This window comes from Paramisgurnus dabryanus, chromosome 2 (genome assembly GCF_030506205.2).
Source record: "Paramisgurnus dabryanus chromosome 2, PD_genome_1.1, whole genome shotgun sequence".
Lineage (NCBI taxonomy): Eukaryota > Metazoa > Chordata > Actinopteri > Cypriniformes > Cobitidae > Paramisgurnus > Paramisgurnus dabryanus.
In genome coordinates, this window is record NC_133338.1 from 58,735,873 (window position 1) to 58,763,082 (window position 27,210).

A 27,210-nucleotide genomic window follows, 5' to 3' on the forward strand; every position below is an offset into this window, starting at 1 on the left:
TGAGTCTCAGATTGCGGGAGTTCAAACTCAGCTCCGTTGTGACGTAACAAAAAGTTTCGTCACATTCAGTTTGAATTTTCCCGCCCACCACCCCACTCGCAGGTCTCCACCCACCAGGTAGCTAGAGAGCATAGAGCAGTCACTTGAATGAGACCCTCTGTGCTGTTATCATGTCTCACGGAAATAACAGCGCTATTTGGATATTATGGATTATACTCCCGCCTACTTTTAAAAACAAAGTTTTAACGCGTGATTATTGGAACCCGGAGTAATCTTATATACAGTGTGTTACGACGCAAACAGTCCTCAGATTGTAGGCGATAAGACCTTCATGCGAAATCTGATGTAAACAACAGACTATGTATCTATATTTCACGGATTATACGCATTTGTGGACAAAATTGGATGTATTTTATTGGACTTTCATGGATCATTCACACATCTGAAACAGACTGGATTCGATTCGCGATCGCGTTGTATCATCACAAAAGGTACGTTAAGTCATGTTATATTTTGTATGTTGTCATCTTCTTTCACAAAATACTACATTTATGATGCTAGATCTAAAAGCTTTTTGCCAAACTAACCGAGACCGTACGCCCCGGCTTTTCTGACGAGGTGAGCCTCTAATAACTTTACGGTCCGCATAGATATATACACGGTCCGGACCTCCCGCTAGCTTCTAGCAATTAGCACGCGGTCCACAAGCAGTATACATCCCCGCCGGGGCTTAATTTCTGTGATTTGCGAAAATAATGCGTTTGAAAATGTTTTATAATGGGAATATGTTAGCATTGTCCAGGGAAAACGAGTTTATTGTTGTGACTGCTAACGTAACATCACAATTTACTCTGGAATCATTGTGTGTCATGAGTTTCTTTCCCTGTAGTGTACTTATTAGTGATACTTTTCTGCATGATTTGTCTGTTGGCAACATAAACCGTTAATAATAATAATAATAATATATAAAATAAAAACACAGTATGGTCTGTACTGCTCACGATACCACTGAGCATGCGCACGGGGACATGACGTTAGTAGTGGGGTGTGATCAAAGGAGCAGCAGCTCATAAATATGTAATGACTAGCTCAAAACGGCACAATCTAAACTGCCCTGAAACAGAGGCTACTAGAGATGGGTAACAATCTTTTCCTACAAGCTATTTCGAGCAAACAACTTTTGAAACATGCTTCATGGAACTCATACACCTATATAACTTGTGGAAAAGCAGTCATAAGATGGGCACTTTAATGGAAACACACTGAATTCACATTTGTTTGTTTTTCTTTTTGCGAATTCGATTGAAACCCACATTAAACACGCGCACACACACACACACACACACACTTCTGAGGTCTTTATCTTTAAAAACCTTGAGTCTGTAGTTTTCACTCTTCAGATGTTTAATAGCGAGTCGCTGGACGTCGATCTGCTGTTTGAGAAGAGGAGAATCCACCACCTGAACTGAACCTGCAGACAGAGCTCCAGATGTTCCTCCTGTACACAGAGATGTTCAAGTCAAACAAATGCAGACCACACACAATGAGAAACATCGACACGAGTCACTGCGAACCTGCTCCTGCTCCCGTTGCTGTGACGATAGAGGCGATGCCAGAAGCTTGAGGTCCACGCAAACCCTCTGCGGCCCGTGATTGGTTGCTGATCCTTTGTTTTAACTCTGCCTTCTCAGATTCTAGCTGATCTATATCTGCCTGCAGCGCATCCATCGTTTCCTCAAACTCTCTGTAGAAACACAGAAACAACCAATAAAACACTCAAAGTCTGACTGAACAATATTACACATAATCATTACTCTGAAAATTCATCTATTACACAAACAAAAAAACAACAGAGGATAAAAGATGATATCTCAGGCCCTGTTTACACCTGATATTAAGATGTGTTTTGGTCAACCGGATCACAGGTGGATGATGTTAAATACAGGTGTAAAGAGGTGTAAGACACTTTGAGCTCATCCACTTTTAACCACATTCAGAGGTAATCAAAAACACATTCGACCGGATTACTTTTGTGGTGTAGATGCCCATGATGTGGTTGTATGTGTTTAAACAGCCACAAAATACTGCCTGTTCTCTGCTTATTGATCTAATGTGATGTATGGAGCACAATGGTTTTACATCGGTCCTGACTTTTAGCGTTAACACGCAGTGTGGTCTTTAGGCTTTCATTGATAGAACTGAAGTGGCTGCTCTCCGCCCTTTCGTTTCGCTTTCATTTTGCAAGCGTGTGAATGTTGTTTGAGCTTATTTCTTTAATTGGCTTTATGGCCAGCTGCACTACTTCTTGAACTTCAGCCAGCTCCTTGTTTCCTGTCTGACATTATTGGACAAACTGATTAATCCAGGTGTGTCTGATTATTGTTGTTGTGACTACTGAGGTCAGGCACACCTGGATTAATCAGTTTGTCCAATAAAGGCAGACAGGAAACAAAGAGCTGGCTGAAGTTCAGGAAGTAGTGCAGCTGGGCATAAAGCCTATTGCTCTGAAATATCAGAGAAAGCTCTTATTTACACCACGACTGATATCATTTCAGATGTTTAGTATGTGTGTGTATATAAAACACAGTTCACTGCGGTACGATACAACATCAATCATCTCATCCAGCGATGTAATATTTGCAGATACATTAAATGTTTCTTTGATGCAATTACAATTAAAATAATTTATCAATACTTTAATATTATGTGCCTTGTTAAGCAGTTACATTTTAATAACTCACGGATGCAACCAAAATATATAACATGAACATTTAATTAAACTCTTTAAAAAAGGCACAATCTCTCTCCCAACAAAAACAAACTAAGAAAATAAATATTCTTAAATAAATAATGAGGGAAATAATGTGACATAAACTCAAGCTTATGATGGCAACAGTCAAAGTCTTTAGTTTTTCAGCTGGTGCTGGCAAACGTTTTCTGTCAATACAAAATATTTCCAAACCCACGATATGCATCCAATAGCAGTCACAATGTCTTCTGTCACGGTGTTTTACTTTCACGTCCTGACACGGATGCATGTTACGTCAAGGAAAAAGGCCGCAGAGTGTGTCAAAATAAAGGTCCTCATATCGATATTTTATGTGTGGCATTGAACCATCGTATCATTAGAAATTTCATCGATGCATCGATCCATATCCATGTATTGTTACACCTCTAAATATAAGTGCACGTCACTTTAAACCCGTCACTTTAAACTTACTTCTCTTTCTTTTTAAGCAGAGAGAGAGCATCGTCTAGTTTGGTCTGGATCTTCTCCACGCGTTCATCTGCGTCTTTAGTTGATGTGTCCAGCTTTTTCTCCAACAAACTCAGACGAACGTTTGCTTCACTCAGCTCTTCTCCCTGTTAAACATGAATATTAATGAGCTCATTTCTTTATTCTCTGCTATGATATGATGTGCATATTTTAATATTGTTTATTGTGTGTTTGTAGCTGAGAGCTGGAGCACACACAGATCATCTGTTTAAGAATGATTTCAATTATATTTATGAAGGTAGTTACTTATAAATCAAAAGCACATGAGCAAGTAGTTTGATTATTTCTCACCTTGATTTTAAGGGATTTTTTCAGTTCTTTGATGACAGTTTCACGATCTTCTAGTTTATTTCCCAAACCCTCAGCATCTGTCATCTCAGCTCTCACTGCAGCTGCACGGATTTCCACTGGAGGGCACTGCAGACACCGACACACACACCGACAGACACACACACACACACACACACACACACACACACACAGTGAGATCACTAGGAGAATGATGATGTTATAAGTTTGATGATGATATGAATGTTTGAGTTTGTGTACCGCTCGCTGAGGTTTTTCTGTATCATATTCTCCCTCCTGCATTGCTGTTGCCATCTTATTCATGGTTGTTATGACAGCAGTACAGGACTGACGGAGACACTCGTATGGATTCAGACCATGAGACCCATACACCTGTTCACACAAACACACACACAAATATTTACTACTTATATTTATTGAGACATCAATGTGAGTGTGTGTCGTGTATGCAAGGAATAATCGATGACGGGCCATTTAATTATTCTAAAATAATGAACGCCCAAGGTGGCACGTCAAGTCAATTATTCCTCACAGTTATCACAAACATTGCTCTGGTGGTTAAGACGTTTGACGGGTCAGGTGTGTGTTTATCATAAAATAATGCATACCCATGGAAGATTTCTCAACCAATCAGAATAGAACATTCGACAGACCCACAGTTGTATAAATGACTGTATGTGATGATGTGTGTGTGTTTTATGTGTACCTGCTCCACCACTTTAAACGTCACATCTTCGACTTTAAGTGCGTTCAGTCCCTCAGGTTCTGCCAGAGGTGCGATCATCTGAGCACAAGCGGCCGCAACTTCCTGCAGAACCGCAACCACACGCGTCAGCTGCTTCCTACAGTCCATCAGCGTCTCGCTCACCTACACACAGACAGACACAAGTTATTTACTTTAATGTTGACGGATCATAGATTGATGTAATACAGCTTCAGCTGATAATCATTGTATAAGTAATGAAATTAAGATATTTTCACAGTTTATTTTAATGTGAATGCAGAGAATATCCAGTTGTTTTAGGATTAAGCAACAGCACCATCAGGCATCTGAAAACAACAAAACATGGCAAGTATCTGCAAATTGTGTTGTTGTCTACATGAAGCAGGTTTTGTGAACTTGTGCCCTCAAAATAAATGAAGTGGTCATTATGAGCCATGGCCAAGAAAATAAAATCTACTCATTACTTGGTACTCACTACTGTTTTGAGCATACCAAGAATACGTTTTCCAAAAAATGCCAGAAATTCCTTGTGAAATTGTTACAGCGTTATGAAGATATTTGGTTTCTTTGGCACGCACGTCTTTGGAATTTCTCGATGTCAACTTAATCCAAGTGTCATCTTAACATCAAGTGTTGTTGTCAGTATTGTGTTTCTCATGAAACAGAGCCGTACCTGATCAGAAAAGACGAGAGCTGCCGGTATACCCGGTGCATCGGTTCCTGGCATCCTCCTGCGGATCTTCTTGCAGAATTGTCGAATGTCTCCACAGGAAGTGTCCAGGTCCTTCAACAGCACAGAAAGCTCCGCCCCTTCCTGTCCTGCCTGCAGAAACGCCCGCAGACGCCCGACCTCCGCTCCCATACATTCGAGAGCACTCTGGGTAAACTACAGGTGATGAAGAACAGTCAAGATTATTGATCCGTCTATAAATGTGTTACTGAGTACAGAATTCATCTTTGTTCATCGTGAAAAGTTGTAAAAAATTGTTCGTCGGCAAGTTCCAATGTGTGTGTGTCTGCAGTGTAGTGTGCTGTGTTGTGTGTGTACCTTGATATGATCAGACAGTTGTATTGTGCAGTCTTCAGGTTGTTCAGAGAGATGAACAGTGTAAAGTTGCTGTAGGATAAAACACAGCAGCACATAACAATGCAGTTATTATTTAAAAGTGTATTGATTCACTAAATTAACTGTGTCACATGTGTGTGTGTGTACCTGGTAGTATTTAATGGCTTTAGTGAGCGTCTCCACTTGAACGGTCTCATCGAGCTGATCTTTATGAAGCAGATCTATGAGGAAGTCTAGAGAACGCTCATGAACGCTCATCTCTGAGTACAGCGTCCCCATCCGCTTATACACCTCTACATTACACTGACTCAAAGCTCTGACGGACAGACAGACACAGCGTGAGACAAACATGAAATCTGTTCAACTCAGAAATACACAAGATTATCTTTCTCTCTTTTCATCATTCTGCTGTGGCAACACACAACCAACATTAACAAAGTAAGTGCTGTAAAAGATTTTGCCAGAAACAACTTTATGCTAATTTTCACCTCAACCAGAAATCTGGTGCCGTTTTAATATTGTGTGTATATCATATTCTGTTTATAATCACATGTGTGTGGAGTGTACACTTGAGCTTTTTCACATTTACCATTACAATGATCAACAGTAGCTGTGTTTCCATTACAGATTTGCGCAAAACTTTATCGTTATTTTCTAAATGTCAACAAAAAAACGTTTGAGAAATGACGACATTTCCATTAACTGATGTTATTCGACTAAAACATAACTTGGTTCTCTTGCGGCGGTGGGTGTGTTCGGCCTCATACGGCATGCATATGACATCAAAATACTGCTATTTCTATTTTATTGATTGATTTTCACGGTTTAATATTATAAATGTTATTATGTAAATCAGAGGTCTCCAACCTTTTTGTGAGCAAGGGTTACCACAATTGTTAAAACAATCTCGTTTTACTTGATATTACTTGTTGATACACTGCAAAAAAATTATTTTCAAGAAATGAGCAAAACGACGCAAGAAAATAAGTCTATTTTTTGCAGTGTATTTAAGTGTTTTGTGCATAAAACAAGCAAAAAAAATCGGACAATTGGGTAAACTAATTTTCTTGAATTTTTCTTGAATTTGGTGTTTGAAAAAGATTTTTTCGCTTACCCAATGGGCAGATTTTTTTGCTTGTTTTGTGCACAAAATCACTTAAATTTGATAATTCTGGTCTAAAGACTAGACTTATTTTCTTGGGTCATTTTGCTCAGCAAGAAAAAAACATCTTAATTTAAGAATTTTTTTTATATTTTTACTGAAAACAAGACAAAAATACTAAAGAATTTTTTTCTTGAAAATCTTTTTTTTTTGCAGTGTATATTTTGTAAATGTTTAAAATGATAACATACATAAAACAAGCCAAGCTAAAAATATGTAATAAATAAATATTAAAATTGAGGCTATTAATAGAATGTGCTGTGGTGGGACACTCACAGACTGCGGGCACCATGTTGGAGACCACTGATATAAATGTTTGACACTTCTGCGTGTATCTAATCATTTCCCCCACACACTGCTGTTGTGTAGTAAATGATGTTATATGTTAGTGAAGTAGTAATGATGGAGACGTACAGTTGGTATTTGTGCAGCGTGGCCTGCAGCAGGTTTAGAGAATAAACCAGACCAGACGCAAAACTCAGCTGTTCTCCGGCCGGCCCGCGGAGTCCGGCGCGTTCTCCTGAAGAACCGTTCAGATCAAACTTCTCTTGAACCTGTTTACCGATCAGCTCAGCCTGTAAGGAACATCAGTATATTTATCACGCATATCAACTTAATGTTAGTGTGAAGACAAAAAAAAAAAACACATTTAAACATCAACTTCTGAAGTTTCAGTTCTTTATTGTGTATTTACAAACAAATCTTATAATAAACCATCTCTTATTCTTCTAATACATTTGGATCAGGATTGAAGTGCTATATAAATGAAATATGAACTGGTTGCTCTTCATTTATATCTTTGACTTTTATTTAGAGTAATGTTTTATAAAGACTGCAAATTGTCCACTTACTGTTATAACACACACACACACACACACACACACACACACACACACACACACACACACACACACACACACACACACACACACACACACACACACCGCCTCTGTTACCTTGCATATGAGTCTGGGTATCAGAAGCAACACAAGGATGCAGTCATGATCTCCTCCATGTCTCAGGAACGACTCGGGCATGAATGATGTCAGCAGAGCCACTTGCCGGTTGGCTTGAGTCACCTCCATCTTACGGAGCTCCATCTCGATGGCCTACATGCACACGCACATACACGCACATACAGACACACACACGCACACACACACGGATCAGTAATGTTTTTAATGGCTGAGTAAAGTATAGTGAGCAAACACTGAAGTTTGATTTTACCTTTGCATAAGCTTTGGTCTCAGCAAATTTGATTTTAAAGTCAAAGAGCTCGGCCACGGGCTGCTGCTCTTCCACAGTGCTGCTCTGCTGATTGGTCAACTCTCGATTCACTTCCTGTTTGTGGAGAGCAAACATAATAACAAACAATAAAGTGGCATTGAAATGAGGGTGCCAAGTATGAATAAACTGAACTTTACATCATGAGAACAAAGAGAGAAATAAAATAAACTTCTGTATGTGTAGATGGGCTGTGATGAAGACAGTAGCAGTGACATCTCTATTTGTCTGCTTCTGTTTCTCATCTCTTTACATTGATGAGGGTAAAAAAGAAAGTGCGTCTCCGTCTTCTCATCGGTGTCTCACTGACCTGAAGTTGAGTGGTGAGCTCTCTGTATTTGGTGATGGTTTGCTGATAGTCAGCGACCGTCTCTTGGGCCGCCTCGACTCTTTTTTGGGCTTCTCGGACTCGGGCCCCTGCCAGGTCCAGCTGTTCACGCAGTTCCAACTCCGTCTCGCGTGAGTTCTCCTGTAGCTCATCATTCATCTCATTTATAGCTTCCTAAATCACAGTCATAGGTAAATAGTTACTTGTGTGAAAAGAGCTATGGAAATATAAAAGCTTGAATGATTCAGACTGAAGTAATAATGTCTCACCAGATCACTGACAGTCTCTCTGAGCTCTCTCACTTTCTCCTCCAGGTCCAGATTTCTCTCTGTCAGCGTCTCTACCATCTCCTCAGCTCCCAGAGCAGCGTCCACCTGAAAACACACAAGAGACACAAAGACGTTTTTAAATAGCTCTGAATATGATGACTGTTTATATCTTAACACACAGTAACAAATTCTTGTTGTTCACTATTATCTGACAGTATCACACAGACAAACAGACACAGAAACACACACACCTGCTCTTTGAGTTCATCTATGGTGGCTTCTGCCTGCTTCATCTCCTCCTGTAGTTTCTCTTTCTGTGCTCTCAGTGTCTCCAGCTCTGAATTCTTCTTCTCCATCTGTTTCTGAAGCTTAATGTGCTCCTGTTTCTCCGACGAGGACAAATCTCTCATTCTGAACACAAACACACACACAGATCGGAGGGTTTAACGCTGGGAAGATCTGGTCAGCGCACACTGTGTAAACTCAGTAAACAGTCAGACAGATCAAACAGCTCGTTCGTCAAAGCTTTTCGAAATGCTTAATTTTCTTTCATTTCAAAGCACACAGTAAAGCTTTATACAGAGAAAGAAAAAAACCCGCAAACATAAAATTTACATACAAAATTATTTCAAGTAAATACAAACGTGACATTGCTGACAATGGCAACTTCTGCCCCAGCACTGCAAAGACTCCACGAAACTCTTATACATTATGAGAAAACCTTGCTGTGTGTACCATGTGAGGTTTTACCTGACCAGAGCTTCTTTCAGACGAGCGTTCTGCTCCTCCAGCTGTTTAAGTTGATAACTGGACGCGGCTCCGTCTGATCCTGAAACCAGAGAGACAGACTAAAGGTCACGTACATCACAGCAGAGGTGCGTTCACACGCTTAAGATGATTGTGTACCCTTCTCCTCGATCTCATGCTTCAGGATCTCCAGGTCCATGGTCAGCTCCTCCACCTTTTCCTTCAGACTCTCCACCTCCTGTTGGAGCGACTCTGCTCTCTCCTCTGCCATTTCTTTGTCCAGTGTGGCCATCTCGATGGCGTCGGCGGTATCTGCCATCTCCTCCATGTATCGATCTTTAGCCTCCAGAGCCTCACGGGCCTCCTGAACAGTGAAACGATTGCACGACACTTTTAAAGAGCACGGCTGGAGACTCTTTGTACTTTTGATATTTGAAACTGTACGTTGTCAAACTGCTGATTTAAAGTTACATAACAAAACTTTACAAGAAATTTTAACAAGCGAATAAACAAAGATTTTTTGCCAATTAAAGATCTGCAACCCTTAACTTTGGCATTGCCATCTCTGTTTGAAAACATAAAATTGCAGGTTAACTTTACAAGGGTTGGCATCACACTACATTTATAAATCATTAATATAATCTTATCGCTGTGAACCAGAATAGAGTATGAATACACATTTTTGTGACAGATTGCAGATTTTTGCAGATTGCAGAAATTAATAAATATCTACTTTTTGTGAAAAAGATGCTAAAATGCTGTGCATGAACTAAAGCGAAAAGTTAAAATATGCAATTCCTACTGAAGTGATTTGCCTAAATCAGTAAAAAACCAATCAAGATCTCCAATCTTACAAACTACAGTATGTTCCAGTGTACATGTATTTAAACTCTAGTTCACACAAAACACGTTTCAGAAATGTTACGACAATTTAACTGGGTCCCCTTTACAGGCACGATACCAGGATCAAATCCTGGACATGTTTGCGTTCACACAAAAGGCATTTGGGCAATATTATGGTGATTCTTTGTGATGAACAAGTTTTGTTGTTATATTGATATATGTTTGAGTAGTCCGGCACCTTTTTAGCCTCCTTAAGCTGCTTCTGTAAGTCATTTTGTTGCTCCTGCATCTTGATCTTCCACTCCTGTAGCTGCTCCATCTGGATCTTGTGTTTCTCCATCTCCTTCAGCTTGATTTTATCCTCTGAACGTTTCATCCGCAGAGTCTCCAGCTTCTCTTCCAGATCCTTCACCTGAGCTCGAAGAGACTCTTCTTCCTGGAGACGGACAGACAGATCGACCTTTAGTCAGACAGCTAATTTCACAATCTGGTCAAATCAAGAAATCAACGACTCATTTTTAAGCTGTTTATTACACAAATGAGAGTTTGAATAAAGCGCATATGTCCTGTAAACAACTTTAGTGATGTAGAGACTCAATCATGTCCTTGCCTGTATGGAAACAATTTAAACAAAGACTTAAACATTCTCCATTTGTGTTGACATTGAACTAAAAGTCAGGATACAAGCTTGGCACCACAAAACTGTTTGATCAAATTGACACTAAACAAATGAATGTTAAATGATCCTGTACCGGGGGTCACTCACTTTGCTCTGGGTTGTAGTTTGTGGAGTACTGGAGCTGCCGCTGGCCTGTGGTACAACAGGAGACCCCAGTGCAGTGGATTCAGTTTCCACCAGAGTCGATTCTGCAAACCCAGAACCAACAGATGGACGGCCGGTCTACAAACAGAAGAGACAGAAACATACAATGAAACTTCACTAGAGCGCACAGAGACCCTTCACCTTGACACATCCACCCTAAAAAGTGAGGTGTGACCTGATCTCAGGCCAGTGGTGCAGATGTGGGATCAGGTTTTGGTGTTTCTGTGATGTCATTGGCTTGAGATTCAGCTACTATTGTGTGAGTACTTGTCAATTGGATTTCACGTCTGATGTCACTGACTAGTACTGCGTGTAGTCAACTGTCATGATCCTTTTGATCTTTTAAAGGTTTCAAAGACAAATACAAATTGTGACAACATGACAACTCTGAGAGCTTCAGGAAAGGTCGCTCTTAAGCAAATAGTGAGCATCAATACCCTGTTTTTCGCTTTGCATTGTGGGATTTTTAAGGATATGAGCATTTTAGTGCACTGGAAAGATTTTGTGGCTGACACGGAGCCCAAGATCAGTGCCCTGTCTACTAAACCCCCATCGTGTCTGGACCCTCAGAACCAGGTGCTACCGACCCAGTGAGGATAGCGGAGGAGATGTGAGACATACCATAATGAGAGAGGGGAGGGAACTGGAGCTGGACAGACGACTGGGAGCGTTCCACTGTTACTCACAATAAACACCATGAATAAACATCATTATCACCTCATACAAACAGAGAGAGATCATCAGAAAAATAACAGCACAGTTTTCATTACACCAGGTGCAGGTGACTTCCTAGTGTTTTAAACAGGACTGTGTTCTTCTGCAGTGAGATACTAAACCTTTAAATCTATTCCCAGGTCTTTTTTGACCGCTTAGATGGTCAGGTTAGGCACACTGCATTGTGGGATACAGTGCTGCACAACAGTGTACGCTGTATACTTTGGCACATCTTGTAAACATTTCAGGTATTGCATGCAAAAATAAAACAAACTGTGCACAGCTACATTTAGCAAAAATATTACAAGTAATGTGGTATTATTAAATTGCAAACACAGCCATAGATTAGACCAGACATTCCCAGAATGCTTTGTGGCTGTGTTCAGGCTCACCTTGGTACTACGACGTGTAGCAGGCTGAGGGATTGGCGGAGGGAGGAGAGATAAGCAGAAAGACACAAACACAGCAACACAAGAAAACAGAGAAGAGAAGCAGGCAACAAAAACAAAGTTGTAAGGACATAAGGAGAGAACAAATCAGAGGAGATATATTAGAAGAAGGAGAGAAAACTCTATCAGACAGGAGAGGAAGAGGGTTAACAATGAGGATCTGTAAAAATCCAACATCATATAGGACAATACAATCACAAATGACACTGATATTCATGACAACGGCAGACACGCCTACTATCTGATGAACGTCAGTACTTGAGATGGGCAATGCTGTATATCACAAAATCTACTGTACTGTATGTATCCTTATCATGAACCAATCAGCATCTTTTCTAATTGCATTCGTACAGGCAACATCCAATGAAAAGACTCTGTTCGGTCATGCAAACATGCTGTGTATTTCAGTGGGATGTGATTATTGCGACTGCAATTACATCATTAAACTCAAAGTGAACCCCAATGACAGAAAACCAAAAGAAGAGCAGAAAATGATGAATGAAGTCAAAGCGTCATTAAGGGCCAGATTTACTGACAGCTTACGCCAGTGCAAACCATCATTTTGTTGATAATTAACGACTGTCAAGATTTACTAAAGACGAACAGTGGATTATTAGTGCTGAAAAGTCTAATTATTTTTGCCACAGAGCTTATTGCATATGCATTTCTCCTTTCAAACGCAAAATTTATGGGAGATTATTTAAATGATTGGCATATGTTTACTAATGTGATATTACTGGTATTGCTCCATTATTTAACGCAGAAAAAAGCATGTCTTAAATAATTTTGCGCTTGAAATGGCTGTTCCCCTTGGTAAGTTTCGCCTTATTTAAATCCACAATCTAACAAATAGAAGATGGTAACAATAACTTTTTAGTTATTAACTCGCAGATATTACCACTCCCATCCACGCTTTTTAAGATTAGTGCTCTCATTCTAGTTTGCCCCGTTTAGTAAATCTGGCCCAAAGTGCATAACGTGAAGTGTGTGATGGTATACATGAACTGCTTTTGTTGTACCTTCTTAGCTGTTGGAGTCTGTTCAAGGTGTTAGCGAAGAGTCAAACACACACGCATGAGAAACAGCACAGTTAAATAAACAACAAACACCCCTTGATTTACAGAGCTATTGATCATTAGAACTTCATAAATGGACATTTTACTATTGGCCCCAGAATCAGCTCACACTATAGACCCTTTTACAGCCCACGTGATCAAATTGCCTTCTCTGTCTGTGTTACTTCAACTGCTGATTCTTGCCATACCTCCGTTGCCAAAATGCACGCGTACACGCTGCCACGTCATCATTGTGTACAAACAGTAAAAGGGTCTATTGTCTCCTCCCACCCCTTTACAGGTGATTTTAAACTTGCTTGCTATCAGGGCTCTGAGAGTCTCCCTCCATCCCCACAGGTTTCCACTTACACTTATATTTTTTCAATCCAGGCCCAAGCACACTTTCGTTATTGGGATTTGACTGTTTAGAAGAATACAGGAAACAAAGCAGTGCATTCTGTGCCAAACCAAGTGCAAGCGGTCCAGGAGACGATTAACAAACCACACCCGGGAAAGATATGGAGCAAACATGAAAGTCAAACAAACCAGGATAGTGGATAGCGCTCAAGACCATTAAAAAAAGTCGATTTTGGTGCATATCCGATTTGACAGACTCGCTGTCCATATAAGGGTTTATAAGGGTTTTCAAAATTTGTTAGTTAAGGTGGTAGGGTTGGGCGGGTGGTTCAGGGGGGCGTACCAATCAAAGGGGCGTACACGTCATGATGAAAATAATTTTGCACGCTCGGTTGTGAAGCGCGTCCGTGCTATTCTCCGAGATGTTTTATCAGCTGCCTAGTTATCCTCCAGACAGTGACCGTCCGGACCACGTCTTTCTCATTTCAGCCGTGTGGCGTGCCTGCCTGCTCGCGTTGTGAAGCCCATACGCGCTATTCTCTGAGATGCACTTGACAGCCTTTTGTGCAGCAATTTTTTTTTTTGGATGAACTAGTTAAGGCAGTAGGGTTTCCCAGCTTAGGCGGGCCGCCCGAACTGCATATTGTGTATCACAACTGTTCAGATCCGATCTCTGCGTCCTGTAGCGTTCTGCCGTTTTCCAGTTTCTACGGCAATGACGTCACCCTGGCACAACCTCTACCTCGACAGTCAGACTGAAATGGATTTCCAGAAATGCGATTTGAAAAGGATTTCAAACCACCTCTGGATCTACTCTGAAATTGTATTAGGAAAAAAACGTATTTCATGTGGTTTTTGGCCGTTCACACGTTCTGAATGTGACTGGAACGCATATGCACCAAATTCGGATTTGGACTAACAGTGTGAACCATAGATATGTATAAAGGCTAGATGGCTTATGGCGGAGGCTCTAACGGCATCACCTGGCGGCCATCTTACCACAGACAGCTCGCTCACTCGTAGCATTGTGTTTAATGGTGCAGATACTTTTAAATGACCATAACTTGCTCAATTTTCTAACGATTTTCAAACGGTTTGGTTTCTTATAAACGTTATTAACGTGGCTATAATTCTAAATGCTATAACATGATCCATAAAAATTATTCATTAAGTATGCAGTGTCATAGGTACATCTCTGACGTTTATAACAAACCAAACCGTTTGAAAATCGGTAGAAAATTGAGCAAGTTGTGGTCATTTAAAAGTACATGCTCCATTAAACGCAATGCTACGAGTGAGCGAGCGCCCTGTGGTAAGATGGCCGCCAAAATGCGGACGTTCCACTCAATTGTCCAGCAGCGCGGGCGAGACATCTAGCCTTTATACATATCTATGGTGTGAACAAGGTACAAGTTACCTGTATTATTATAATGTGAGTATACATGGAGCATTGTATTAAAAAAAGGCAGTGCGGCACGCCTTGCGTTTCCAAGAGTTTAAACGAATTTGGTGTGATCAGCCCCTTACACTTCACAACATGAGACAGTCTGAAAAATTAATGAACAAAAAAATGACTGTCATTATACCTGCTTAATGGCCTTCGGCGTCTCCTGGATCTCTATAAAATAAAAGAGAAAAACTAGTTTGAATGTATTTTAATCCAAATATGAAAAAGCATTGCGTTCCAGCAGCGGTGACAAGATGGTAATAAACTAAAAACCTTTCATACCTTTCTTGGGCAGTTTAGACACACTCGAGTCAGGTGTTTCTGGAGAAGTGGCTGAACTGCCTCCATCATCAATAAGTTGAATCTGATAACAGAAGAAGCAGGGAAAGAAATGAAGGAATGAATATGTAGATGCCCTCACATGTCATTGTTTCACACATTCACACAATAAGTGCAATAAGTGACAGCATGAGGGTGAAAAAAACAATAATAATAAACCATTTCACTTTAATCATGTAAAATGCTTAGTCCTAGTTCAGTGGTCCTCACCTGGGACTGTCTGACAAATATCCCACGATTCTCCTCACATGTGAAGTAGCGTTTTCCCTGCACCGTCCCATCGTTCTTCCCCTTAGGCTCATCCAGAATGACACCCACCCATTTGCCTGAGGCGAACAGGGTGGCGCCGATATAAGCCACAGTGCCACGCTGCCCCTTTCCAATGACCTCCACCAGAGAGCCCACCTTCACCGGCTTCCCCCCGCCTCCGTCAGAACTCATCCTGTTGACCGCACTGCTCGGCAACTGAAAAGCAGAGAGACGGACGGGTTTGTGATGTAAGAGACAACAGCTCTAAATAATCAACTTCCTAACTAAAGTGGACCTGCACCACCACAAGCGACTTGCAAACAACACAGAGTCTTAAAAGTATTAAGTCTGGACTATGGTCTTAAAGGGGGAGGTACCTAATTTTACTCCTGTCTGTCACTTATGTTAATCAAACAGCATTGAGAGAAAATCTCTTTCTGCTTCTGACTAAATCGCTTTTCTATCCATCCATCCATCCATCCATCCATATATATATATATATATATATATATATATATATATATATATATATCTATGTACACATACATTAATATTTATTATTCTTAATTCATCACTGACAGTTTATCTTCAGTGAGTTTGAGTTTTTAATGTTTTTTAATGTTTCGTGAGAATTATGAAAATTCTATGGCATTAAACATTTTAATAGCATAAAAAACTTGTTAAAAGAAAACTCTACCGTGATACATATCATTATCATGATATAAGATTTTGGTCATATCGGCCACCCCCCCTAAACATCTCAGAAAATCTGATTGCATGTGACATCAGTTATCTCAAATAAAGAGCATTTCTCTCTTCTGTGTGATATTTGTCTAATGGTGAGCCGAATCGAGCCTCAGGGAGCAATCATGTGCTTTAAACAACAATAGATCTCTGTGTGAGAATATGAAAAATAATAATCATCACATGTCGCAGTATACTGTCCAGAGCAACGATCTAAACCTGCTGTATAATAATCAGAGACAAACAGACATGAAGCCAGAAGAGTGGATACTTTATAAGATGTATATTTGAGCTTGACTGCTCGTTGCTGGAAAAGAACGCAGTTCGCAGTCTCATCATTTAGTTTCAGGAGAACAACATCAGACTCACACCCATGAGGTACTTACACACACAAACTACATCTACACGACATGCACACGTATGTCTGAATTAATAAAGGTAACATATCATCTGAATAAAGATAATGAAGATTTATTAAATTAAGATTACTTAATAAAGATTATTAAATATATATTGATGCGAATTTATGATTGCATTAAATCTCAATGAATGAAAATAAAACCACATCTGGTGTTTACTATAAGCTGTTGTAAATGTAAGAATCAGAAATCTATTCATATATATTTGCTGATAAGAGTCTGTGTGTCTTATAAACCTCACTCACCTGGGGATTGTAAGAGTTTCTCCGTGATACGGACATATTCCTTTAAATTAATCTGGCTTTAAAAGAACAAACTCTTTTTCATCTGTTGTGAGAGCTACTTCTGCATGCAGCGATGAACACTGCTTTGATTTTATCTACTGTCACATGACCTCCTGATGTCTGGTCCAGGTCCATCCTCTAAACCACTTATCCCTGCACGAGTCGAGAAAAGGTCTGGTCGGGTATGACCCACACTTTCCCTTTTGTTATATTTCGTACTTAAGAACAGTCAGGTTCAATGTTCTAATCCAGTGGTTACCAACATGGGGTCCAGACCACCCTTATGGGGGCACCAGATTTCAAGGGGGGATCTGATACATTTAACTTTTTATTAATATTTGCCAAAGTTTTTTTAAATAACATGCTAAGAATGCCAAGATATGGTAGTTTAAATATTCTCTAATGTAAAATATTAGTTTCAATTTTGCTCGCTCGATCTCAACATGCTTGTCAATGTCAACGTAAGAGCAAAATCAAAAGGAAAGATGGATACACTGTAAAAAATATTTTTGCACTAGGAGTGGACAATAAATCGTCTGCGATCTCATGCGTATCTCATCAGTAAAGCTGGTTCCGCTATTAGTAGTAAATCGCCATCACCTGCTTTCAAATGGAGCGGCATTTACTACACAGATCTGTTTTTCAACGAGAAGCTCGACAAAATCACATCATTATCGTGGGGGGATTTGTCCACGTATGAAAAATGGTAAGATCATAATGAGCGCATGATGATCTGTTCTGTTATGCTGGTGAATGATCTCAGCTTAAGTGCTAATAGTTATGAGCTCCATGATCTGTGCTTCAGTCCAGTTTCCTGACATTTCTTGTTGTGAATGTTCTTCCGTGTGTCAAAAAGCTGAACCATAACTTCTTGTTGGAAAGACACTACGACGCGCCCCTTACGGCATTGTTTCTGCCTCTTGTTCACACAGAATGCTTTCTGTGAATGTTACGGAAATGTTGCTAGGTCCTCTTTACGGGAGCCATCCCAGAACATTTACTGACGTGTTTGTGTTCACACAAAAGCCTATCTGACAATTTACAGAAATCTTTTGGGACCAAAGTGCTGTGTAAATTGGTAAGATTCTGAGTAGGGATGGGACGATTACCGGTTTTACGATTAACCACAATAAAATGTCCTGACGGTTAGTATTATCATTTAAAATGTAATTATCATTACAACCGTGTTTGATTACCGTGATTTGTGTTTGATACCGCGCACATGCAACATAGTCTTTTGCACAAGAAGGTATTTAAGAGATAATGTATTGTATTCATTCACAGTAAACTTATTAGACAGAGGTTTTTTTTTTTACCACAGAAATAATTTAAGGGACATGAAATATTAAATTGTGATTTAAAACTAAAACTTGTTCAAATGTTTTCAGTGTGTGTATCAGCTCTCTTTGAACATTTCAATCTAATTTTAACAAAACCATGATAATATTGATAACTGTGATAACTTTGGTCACTATAATCATGATATGAAATTTTCTGAGGCATAAAAAAAAATTCAGTGATTCTTGGGAATTTGGATAAAACGGGTTTAAATTTTGAAAAAAAAAGTTAGTTAAATTACAAAATCTGAAGGTATATCATAGACCAAGGTCTTGGCTGTTCAGCAGTTTACTGGTGCAACCTCCCCTGTTCGTATTTTTTTCATAAAATAGGCGTTTTTCCAGTTATTACTCATACAGCATTTACTTTAAGGCTAAATAGAAAAAGTAATGATTTTTTTATTTAATAAACATATTTTTGTAGTAACAGAGACTGTTAATTTAATAACTCAACAGCACTAAAGAAACATATTTTAAGCATATTCATTTAAAACAAATAAAACTCTGTCTGACAGTGGTGACACTAATCTGACGGTGGTGACATTGGCCTCATTATTCCAAAATGTATACCACTCAAGTCAATGGCTTCTTACTTAAACTTTATGTAAATATTTGGTTCAAAAAATTAAAATCCAGAGCACTGTGATGAACAAATATCTAATCATAACTTCCTAAAATACATAAAACCTGACAGAAAAGACAGAAAACCTGACGGTGGTGACATCTGACGGTGGTGACTAAAACCTAATATAGATTTTAAAAAAATAGATGAGTTGTTCACATTAGCCATCTTGTTTCCCCTCTGTTGCTAGCTACTTCAGACTCTTCTTAAAAATGATAATTTTTTCATAATCTAATCTAATATTTTTTTACAAAGATGACGGTGTTGACATGTTATGGTTGTCACAGTAGCAGTGTCCAAAAATACGAACAAGTTTAAGAGAAAATAGCAAACATACAAGAGCTTGAGTGATCTTGAAGCATGCAGTAGAGCTGAAGGTTTGAAAATGGGGTCCTCAGTAGAGGTCGACCGATTTATCGGCCGGCCGATTAATTGGCCGATTTTTGGCATATTTTAAAAATCGGCTTTGGCCGATTTTGCTGCAAAATTAGGCCGATTATTAGGCAGGCGCATCTGCGGGCACCTAAGCGCTGTTGTAGAACTCGTGACGCTGCATGCCTCTTGCTGCAAGCAGTTCGCTCCCGTCTCGTGTGTGTGCAGCCATGCCTTGTTCACAAACAGCTTTACTAAATGATGGCGGATCGCGCGAATTAACTAGCCAGTACAACAGCGCGACGGGCTTATGTCTCGCGGTGCACTGTCCGTGCAAAGATTAGGCTCATGTGATTAATGAGTGATGATGAGTTTTGTTTGCGTGACTGAGAGAGAAGAGCCGCGCCCGCACGCTTTCTGTCTCCCTGCTTTTATTACTCAAAACAAAACTGACCCGATGGCGAAATTCGGAAGACCAAATCATATCCACCGAGGAAATGTTTTTCGTGTTGTTACAGTAAGACTTTGTTTACAGTTTTGCGCTGCTCAGCCTGGATTAGAACACAGCGCGTCCGATTCGCGAACTGACTCCTTTGAACCGATTCATTTGAATGAACGGTTGAAACAACAGATCTGTCCCAACACTAAAGTCACAAGACGTCACTGTCAGCACAATCAGTCACTTATAGCGTCTCAGAAATGAGAATGTAAATGTGTTTAAAAAGATTTGCCCTAAATAACAGTCTCAACTAAAAAACATAGACATTTACTATGTTAACTTTATGATGAATAAATATTTTATCAGGTCTACCAAATAAGGATTTTATCCTATAAAGCAATAAAAGCCATGGTAAAAAACTGATCAAAGATGATGACGGCAGAGTGTCAGGTAATATCTGTGTCTGATAAATGCATGGTGCAGAGGAGGTTGTAAAACTCTTCAGAAAGACCAGTCATATATTTTTAAATACTTTGACTTAAATAGTGACATTTTTGCATTTAAAATATCTGCTAATAATGATGAGAACATTTTGATTATTATGTACATATAGAAAATCGGCCAAACATATCGGCCATCGGCTGCCCTGATTTCTAAAAAATCGGCATCGGCCAGAGAAAAAGCATATCGGTCGACCTCTAGTCCTCAGGAATGCAGCTGACCCTGTAGTTGTCTGATTTTATTGCTTTTTATAAATATCTGACGGTGGTGACGAATATGTGGGACACATTTTTAGCAATCACAGAATAATAGTAAATATTGTTCAAAACTCACTGTTTGTATTTTTTAATACATATTACAATGTACTATTTCATGTGGTAAATATATTATTCAATCCAATTATTACTTTTGGCTTTTTTAATCAAGTTGAAATGATTATCTCTTAACCGAGGACAGCTGATTTTGTAGGCAATGGGCCAGCATATAATCATTAAATTAATAAAAAATAAACCTATAAATGAACCTTACATATGTGCAAAAGACCCCCTGATTATAACATTGATTCTTTTTATTCATGAAAATGTTATTAATTTCCAACAGAATTAGCACTTTTCTTAGTGGGACATGTTTTTGCCAAAGTTCCAAGAATCAGTGATTTGTTTGGTTCCGGTTACCGACCCAGTCAATTTATGTGCGACCCAAATTTATTTTATGAGCTTGGGGAAGAAATAATACACATTAAATAAATACACAAATAAAAAACTTTGAGGCGAACTATAATTTACCTTTTAGTACAGCACCGTTTTTGTAAAGCACACGATGCAACGTCCTCCAGCAATGCTTACAAACAAGGCAGCTCGCCGGTTCACAGATCGCTGTCGTCACTTACAAAGGCACTGCTGACTTTTGGTGTGCATTCGAGATGCAGCAGCGTAATATTTTGCCTCCGCCGAAAGTTGTAACTTACAGACCAAAAAAGACGAGCTGAACAACGACATGCAAGTGTGCTTTTCTCTTCCAGAGAGCACCAACCAAGGCTCATTTTTGCTGACAATAAGTTAATTATAATATTTGAATTTATGGTATGACATTTGTTAAAGAGTCCCACTTTAATACTCTAGCCACAGGCTCACGTAAGACATTTTTTAGGGATGCACCGGCTGACCGGCCAAAGATCGGAACTGGCCAGTTTTTGCACGATCGGCAACCGGCCGTTTTTTGTATTTTTTCAGACGGTTTTCCGGAAGTGCACCCACGTGCACAGACTACATTTTTATCATTCGCAAACATGTCTTTTGTGTAAAAGCATTTTGAAATCTGTGCGCAGGACATTAAGATTGCAATCTGCAATGTCTGTAAAGGACAAGTTAATCGCGGAGAAATAACAGTACATTCGCAGGGCTCTCAAGTCTCACGCATTCACTGTGAGATACACGCATTTCAGTCAGTTTACACACAGTTTTCACACCTTGTATTTCTAAGAGACAGATAACTTTTCCTGCTATATACAATTTATGGACGAGGCGCAGGGAAGTTGTCTGTCGAGTTTAGCTGTCTCGAGTTTCTCGCGCTCCTCTGATGTCAATCACGTGAATGCGTGACACAGGCACGCACAGAGTGAAAGTTAGAAGAGCAAGATCCGATAAATGCTGTAAATAACGCAGGTTTCTTGAATATAGCCAAATACGTGTTAAATTATGCTTGATTTATTAAAAAACTCTCCAACTGCTTTGCACTCAGAAACTTTAGCTTACCTGAAACTAACGTAGAGGCTTCCTGAAATTAATGAAAGGACCAGAGATGCATTTCATTATTATTGCCAGGTAGTACTGAACATGTAACCTTATCGCTCTCTTAAACACAGCTTAAAATACACGCTAATGGCAAGTGCTGCAATCCTACTGTATATAATACAGATTTCATTTTAATTTGATACAATTTTATTTTTTATATGTAGACCAATTTATTTAATTTGGATACATTTGTTTGTCTTTTATCAGACTTTATAAATTGTTATAATTTATATTTGTACTGGTCAATTATGAATAATAGGTAACATTGAACTGCTAGCAAAAACTTGAGAATTTGGTGGGGCAGAGGGGCCTCTCCCCTAACAGATGTTATCTCACTCCAAACTTTTAAATAAAACCTGAGAGCCCTGCATTCGGCACAACAAATTTGGTCAGACATTTAAGTTCAGCACCTGATAGAACACAATAGGTATCAAACGTCTGTTGATAATGCAAAACAGGCAAGACCATCAACCCTCACTCAACCATCCATGTCATGGTCTCATTTAACCACTTATGTTTCTAGCACTTAGCTTCTGCACAGTTACTGCTGTTAATTTTAGATGGTTACAGTTATTGTTTTCAATAACCAAACCAAGTTTAGCCTGTTAAATACCAAATAAACATATTGTTTATGTATACTTTCATTCTTTCTTGTTTGTTGCTTAATCGGAAATCGGATCGGAACCAGACGATTTGCTTGTTAAGAAAATCGGTATAAAAACCGGCCATGAAAATTCAAGATCGTGCATCCCTAATATTTTTCATTTCATACAGTGTTTCCCACACATAAGTTAGACTAATTCTAGTTAGACAGATTCAACACCGGCCTCAATTGCGTTTCGTTATTTTTTTTTACTTTAAAACACGCAGTGTATTCGTTCAGCTGCATTTACTTTTCCTGCTCCCTCTCTCTCGCTCGCTCGCTCTCTTTCTCTCTCTCTCCCTATCTCTCACACACACACACACACACACACACACACACACACACTGACGCGAAGGGAATAATGTGTTTTTATTTGTCTCTAGTAGGGTGTAACGATTAACCGTGCAAATGCGCATTTTCTCAATGAATGAATTTGAATGAATTACGGTGAAATCCAGGCACATCCGAACGCCAGGGGGTGCTCCCGTGCAGAAACTCCCTTTGCGCCACAGAAGAAGTAGCATTACGAATGCTATTCCAGGAAATGTCTACAGAAATATTTATATCACTGTTCTTCAAATTGTTTCAGGTATTTTCATGATAATAAAGAATATTTTAAATGATTTTGTTTAACGAGTGTTGCTTTTTTAAATGCACGTTATAAACGACTCCGACTCGTTATGATTTAAGATTGATAAGGACTTCCTACTGACCAAATGCCATAGTACAGTGGTTCTCAACTCCGCTCCTGGAGGCCCACTGCTCTGCACATTTTGTATGTCTCTTTCATCTGACACAATCAGTTCAGTTCATAGAGTTCTCTAATAATGAGCTGATGATTTGAATCACGTGTGTTAAATAAGGGAGACATACAAAATGTGCAGAGCAGTGGGCCTCCAGGAATAACGTTGAGAACCACTGCCGTAGTATACGCACAAGCTGTACATGAAACAAAGAATCGCAGCCCTGCGATTCAGAATCGATTTCAGGCAGGCATTTTTAATGGGACACACGGTTAAATCGTTACATGCTTATGCTCTAGTAAATCATATACCAGTAATAAATACTAGGGATGCACCGATACTAGGGCTGGGCGATAATTCGATAACGATAATTTAACCGATGTAAACTTTTCCGATAAAACGATAAGGACAGTTCGATAAGTGATCGATAATGTTTAAGCACTGTGCGTAATGTTGCGCGAGCACTTCCGGATGCGGCACGCGCTCTTGGTTTACAATCACAGTGACAGTCAGACTTGAAGGAGTGGAAGATGAGGCAAGTTATTTATTTATTAGTAGAGACCTATGATTTTCGCGATGCGGATAACGCGGACGGAATCACGGAATCCAAATGCGCGGAAACATTTTCTTGTGTGTAATGTTGGACGCGCAAACAGGGTTCGTCAAACACAGCAGACACAGGTGCGTGCAGTATACTTTACTTTCATTCAGCGTCCGCCTTGCGCACGCACACGTCCGCCCAGCTTTAAAAGTATATTTACAGGACATTCACAAATTCAGGAAACTGAGGAAAAGCAGCAGATCCACCACTGCAGTGAATATAGTGTTTGGGTATGTGCGCTCCCACAGCAAAGTGACACCCTTGACATCCATTTATCAGCGTGTATAGCTCGTATATGTATAACACACGCGTGATCACTGAACTAAGTTTTCTTTCTTGTTTAAGTGAACATAAACAGCTGTTACTCAGTATATTGAAACTTAAAGCAGTCTGTCTTGGGTCTTAAAGGGACAGTAGTCTGCTGCTTTTGTGTCAGAAATGTGTTGATTTCATAACAAATAGATTTACATTTAATACAGATGCATTAAAACAAGATTTTAGTTTTTGTATTTGTCATGTTCTGAATAAAAAGTAGTTTAAAACCATTATTAACTGTCTGGTTTTTACAATTTTCATTCAGGAGCAAAAATCTGCCTTTAAATTTGACAGGAGTAAAGATTTGTTATTTATCATGATAATTATCGATATCGACTGATATGGAAAACATTTTCTCGATAATTTTTTGAGTCATATCGCCCAGCCCTAACCGATACCCTTTTTTTTGGAATATGAGTACGAGTACTTGCATTCCAGTACTTGCCGATACGGAGTACTTAAAGGACAAGTTCGGTATTTTAGACTTAAAGCCCTGTTTTCAGATTGTTTATGGTCAAATAGAATGGTTTTGACTGAAATTTCGACATTTTCGGCTGCCCTGAGAATTTTCGCGTGTTTGTGTTTCAGCTCAGACCTCTACAATGGGTCTATAGGTGCACTGGAACAATCCTTCCTAAAATGCATTAAACTTTCGTTTACAAAGACGTGAAACTCACCGAGTGGTCAGGGTTGTTTACTGGTATGCTCACACAAAAATCGCTGCAAAAGACGCATTCCAACAGGTTTTATCGTAGTTTTTACCAACTCCATTGACTGTATTAGACGTCCTGTGAGGTACGGTATTACTCCGCGCCGGGAACTTTGTTTCTATTCTTGCAATTGGCAAAGGCGGATTAGCGCCACCACCTGGGCTGGAGTGTTTATTATTCAAGCTCTAAGCGGAAGAATGTACGGGTGTGAGGCGTTTGGGGAAATAGGTCCACAAGTTAACAACGAATGCTAAAACAGCTGTTGGAATGCGTCTTTTGCAGCGATTTTTATGTGAGCATATCAGTGAACACCCCTGACCACTCGGTGAGTTTCACGTCTTTGTAAACGAAAGTTTAATGCATTTTAGGAAGGATTGTTCCAGTGCACCTATAAAGCCATTATAGAGGTCTGAGCTGAAACACAAACACGCGAAAATTCTCAGGGCAGCCGAAAATGTCGAAATTTCAGTCAAAACCATTCTATTTGACCATAAACAATCTGAAAACAGGGCTTTAAGTCTAAAATACCGAACTTGTCCTTTAATAAAAAAAAAACATGATTTAAATTTAAAAGAGACATTTCTCAGACCATGGTATGAGAAAATGTGGTATCGAGGCCGATACCCGATACCAGTATCGGTATCGGTGCATCCCTAATAAATACGAATACTATACTCCAAGTAGTATTAAAAGCAAAGGGAAAACTGTTGACCATTAGATTCAGGCATAATACATTTTTTAATTGTGCCACCCTAAGATTTGTACTGGCCCCTTTGTGCCCCCCCCATGAAAACAATCCTGGGGGCGAGACTGAGACACACACACACACACCATTAAAATGAGATAATCCGTGGAGATGTGAGACAAACACGCAGTATAGACAAAGTCACTTCAAATATATCCGCTATATTCAATTTAAATATGTAACAATTTCCTACCTATCCCTTGCTGCCACTGGAAATAAAAGAAATTCCCTACCGACCCATGACCTAAACTGACAACCAACCAGAACCAAACTTATTTTTTTATGCCTCATCTCCATCACAGCATATCTGATAATACTATACTAAACTGTACCAATTGAAAATACCCGAGATTTTAAAGGTAGCACACGAAATATATGCTCAAAGTTATCACAATTTTGGCATCAAAGTCTCTTTTTTCTTACGCTGTGTACATCATGGCAGCATTATTAGTATGAGAAGCAAAACTGTTGCCTAGATTGATAGATCGCTAATAATTGATACAGAGATGCAGTTTGACATGTCTACTCACTGTAAATAAACAGGATAACACAACAGTAATAAAACACATGGACAACCACCACCGTCACAAAACAACAACAGAGTCAGCTGGTTCCTTTAGCTGCACTGCACCGCATTATAACAACCGAAATAAACATAAGCACATATTTAAACTCAACAAATTATTTAGCGACGACATGTTTTCTGTGTTATATAAATGGTCTGCTATTAAACGCAAGGTTACATTTTAACATTTCTGAACTGCTTTTGATTCGTGGATTAGCATTAGCTGTAGCGCTAACCGGCTAACGGTCTCTCAGATCCTCTAACATTAAGCATCATTCAGTGTTCATCAGAATCACAGTGATAGCACGCAAGATCTTCAACTGTGTGACAACACGAGTTTTCTTGAATATTTTTTACTATGCTTATTGACAATATTCGTTTTTAAGCGATTCCTTGGCAATAGCTACTTCATTGTTGCCAGGGAGACGACATTTATAATCGCACACTTAATGTTACCTGTGAAGAACTGTATGACTGACAGCTGCTGTAAACGACCCGGTGCTGTTGATGAAGATGAAGTTTCTGAGGTAAATGTTGACCGTTCGCGATGAAGACGGGCGTCGCTGACCTGACGCTCAAGAAGTTTTCTCAGTCACTCACAGAGGAAAAGTCACTCCCCGTCACTTCCTGGTCAAGATAGAAGGGATACAGCTACGGACAAAATCTCGTGAAATGAGCGCTATGTTCATACCACAGACCAGTGTTCTTCACTCCCCCCAACCCTGGAGAGCCGGTGCCCTGCAGAGTTTAGCTCCAACCTTAATCCAACACACCTGCAAGCTAATCAATGTCTTCATGATCACTAGAAAATCACAGGTAGGTGTGTTTGATTTAGGTTGGAGCTAAACTCTGCAGGGCACCGGCTCTCCAGGATTAGGAGTGAAGAACACTGCCATAGACAGTAAAAGAAAAGAAAAAGTAAAAAAGTAAAGTAA

At 39.5% G+C, this 27,210-nt stretch overlaps 1 protein-coding gene across 3 annotated transcripts in view; it reads right to left on the reverse strand.

The window, feature by feature from the left end:
• dctn1a (dynactin 1a) overlaps positions 1-26,916 on the reverse strand; it is a 32,472-nt gene extending 5,556 nt beyond the window's left edge. Inside the window, exons 1-25 of one of the 3 annotated variants that reach the window (XM_065261907.2) lie at positions 26,732-26,916; positions 15,404-15,658; positions 15,137-15,218; positions 14,994-15,025; positions 13,015-13,032; positions 11,939-11,962; positions 10,776-10,910; positions 10,248-10,445; positions 9,326-9,530; positions 9,170-9,248; positions 8,671-8,830; positions 8,420-8,524; positions 8,133-8,324; positions 7,766-7,879; positions 7,495-7,647; positions 6,953-7,113; positions 5,524-5,692; positions 5,359-5,427; positions 4,984-5,196; positions 4,293-4,454; positions 3,827-3,958; positions 3,569-3,694; positions 3,221-3,363; positions 1,575-1,744; positions 1,374-1,498 (exon numbers count right to left, since the gene is read on the reverse strand). In XM_065261907.2, the coding sequence (XP_065117979.1) occupies positions 1,374-1,498; positions 1,575-1,744; positions 3,221-3,363; positions 3,569-3,694; positions 3,827-3,958; positions 4,293-4,454; positions 4,984-5,196; positions 5,359-5,427; positions 5,524-5,692; positions 6,953-7,113; positions 7,495-7,647; positions 7,766-7,879; positions 8,133-8,324; positions 8,420-8,524; positions 8,671-8,830; positions 9,170-9,248; positions 9,326-9,530; positions 10,248-10,445; positions 10,776-10,910; positions 11,939-11,962; positions 13,015-13,032; positions 14,994-15,025; positions 15,137-15,218; positions 15,404-15,634 (3,198 nt within the window). In that variant the 5' untranslated portion in view covers positions 15,635-15,658; positions 26,732-26,916. Of the gene's footprint in view, positions 1-1,373; positions 1,499-1,574; positions 1,745-3,220; positions 3,364-3,568; positions 3,695-3,826; positions 3,959-4,292; positions 4,455-4,983; positions 5,197-5,358; positions 5,428-5,523; positions 5,693-6,952; positions 7,114-7,494; positions 7,648-7,765; positions 7,880-8,132; positions 8,325-8,419; positions 8,525-8,670; positions 8,831-9,169; positions 9,249-9,325; positions 9,531-10,247; positions 10,446-10,775; positions 10,911-11,938; positions 11,963-13,014; positions 13,033-14,993; positions 15,026-15,136; positions 15,219-15,403; positions 15,659-16,850; positions 16,872-26,731 lie in introns of those variants that run through there. The other 2 variants (XM_065261904.2, XM_065261906.1) reach the window with 2 other exon arrangements.
• Positions 26,917-27,210: the final 294 nt, after the last annotated feature.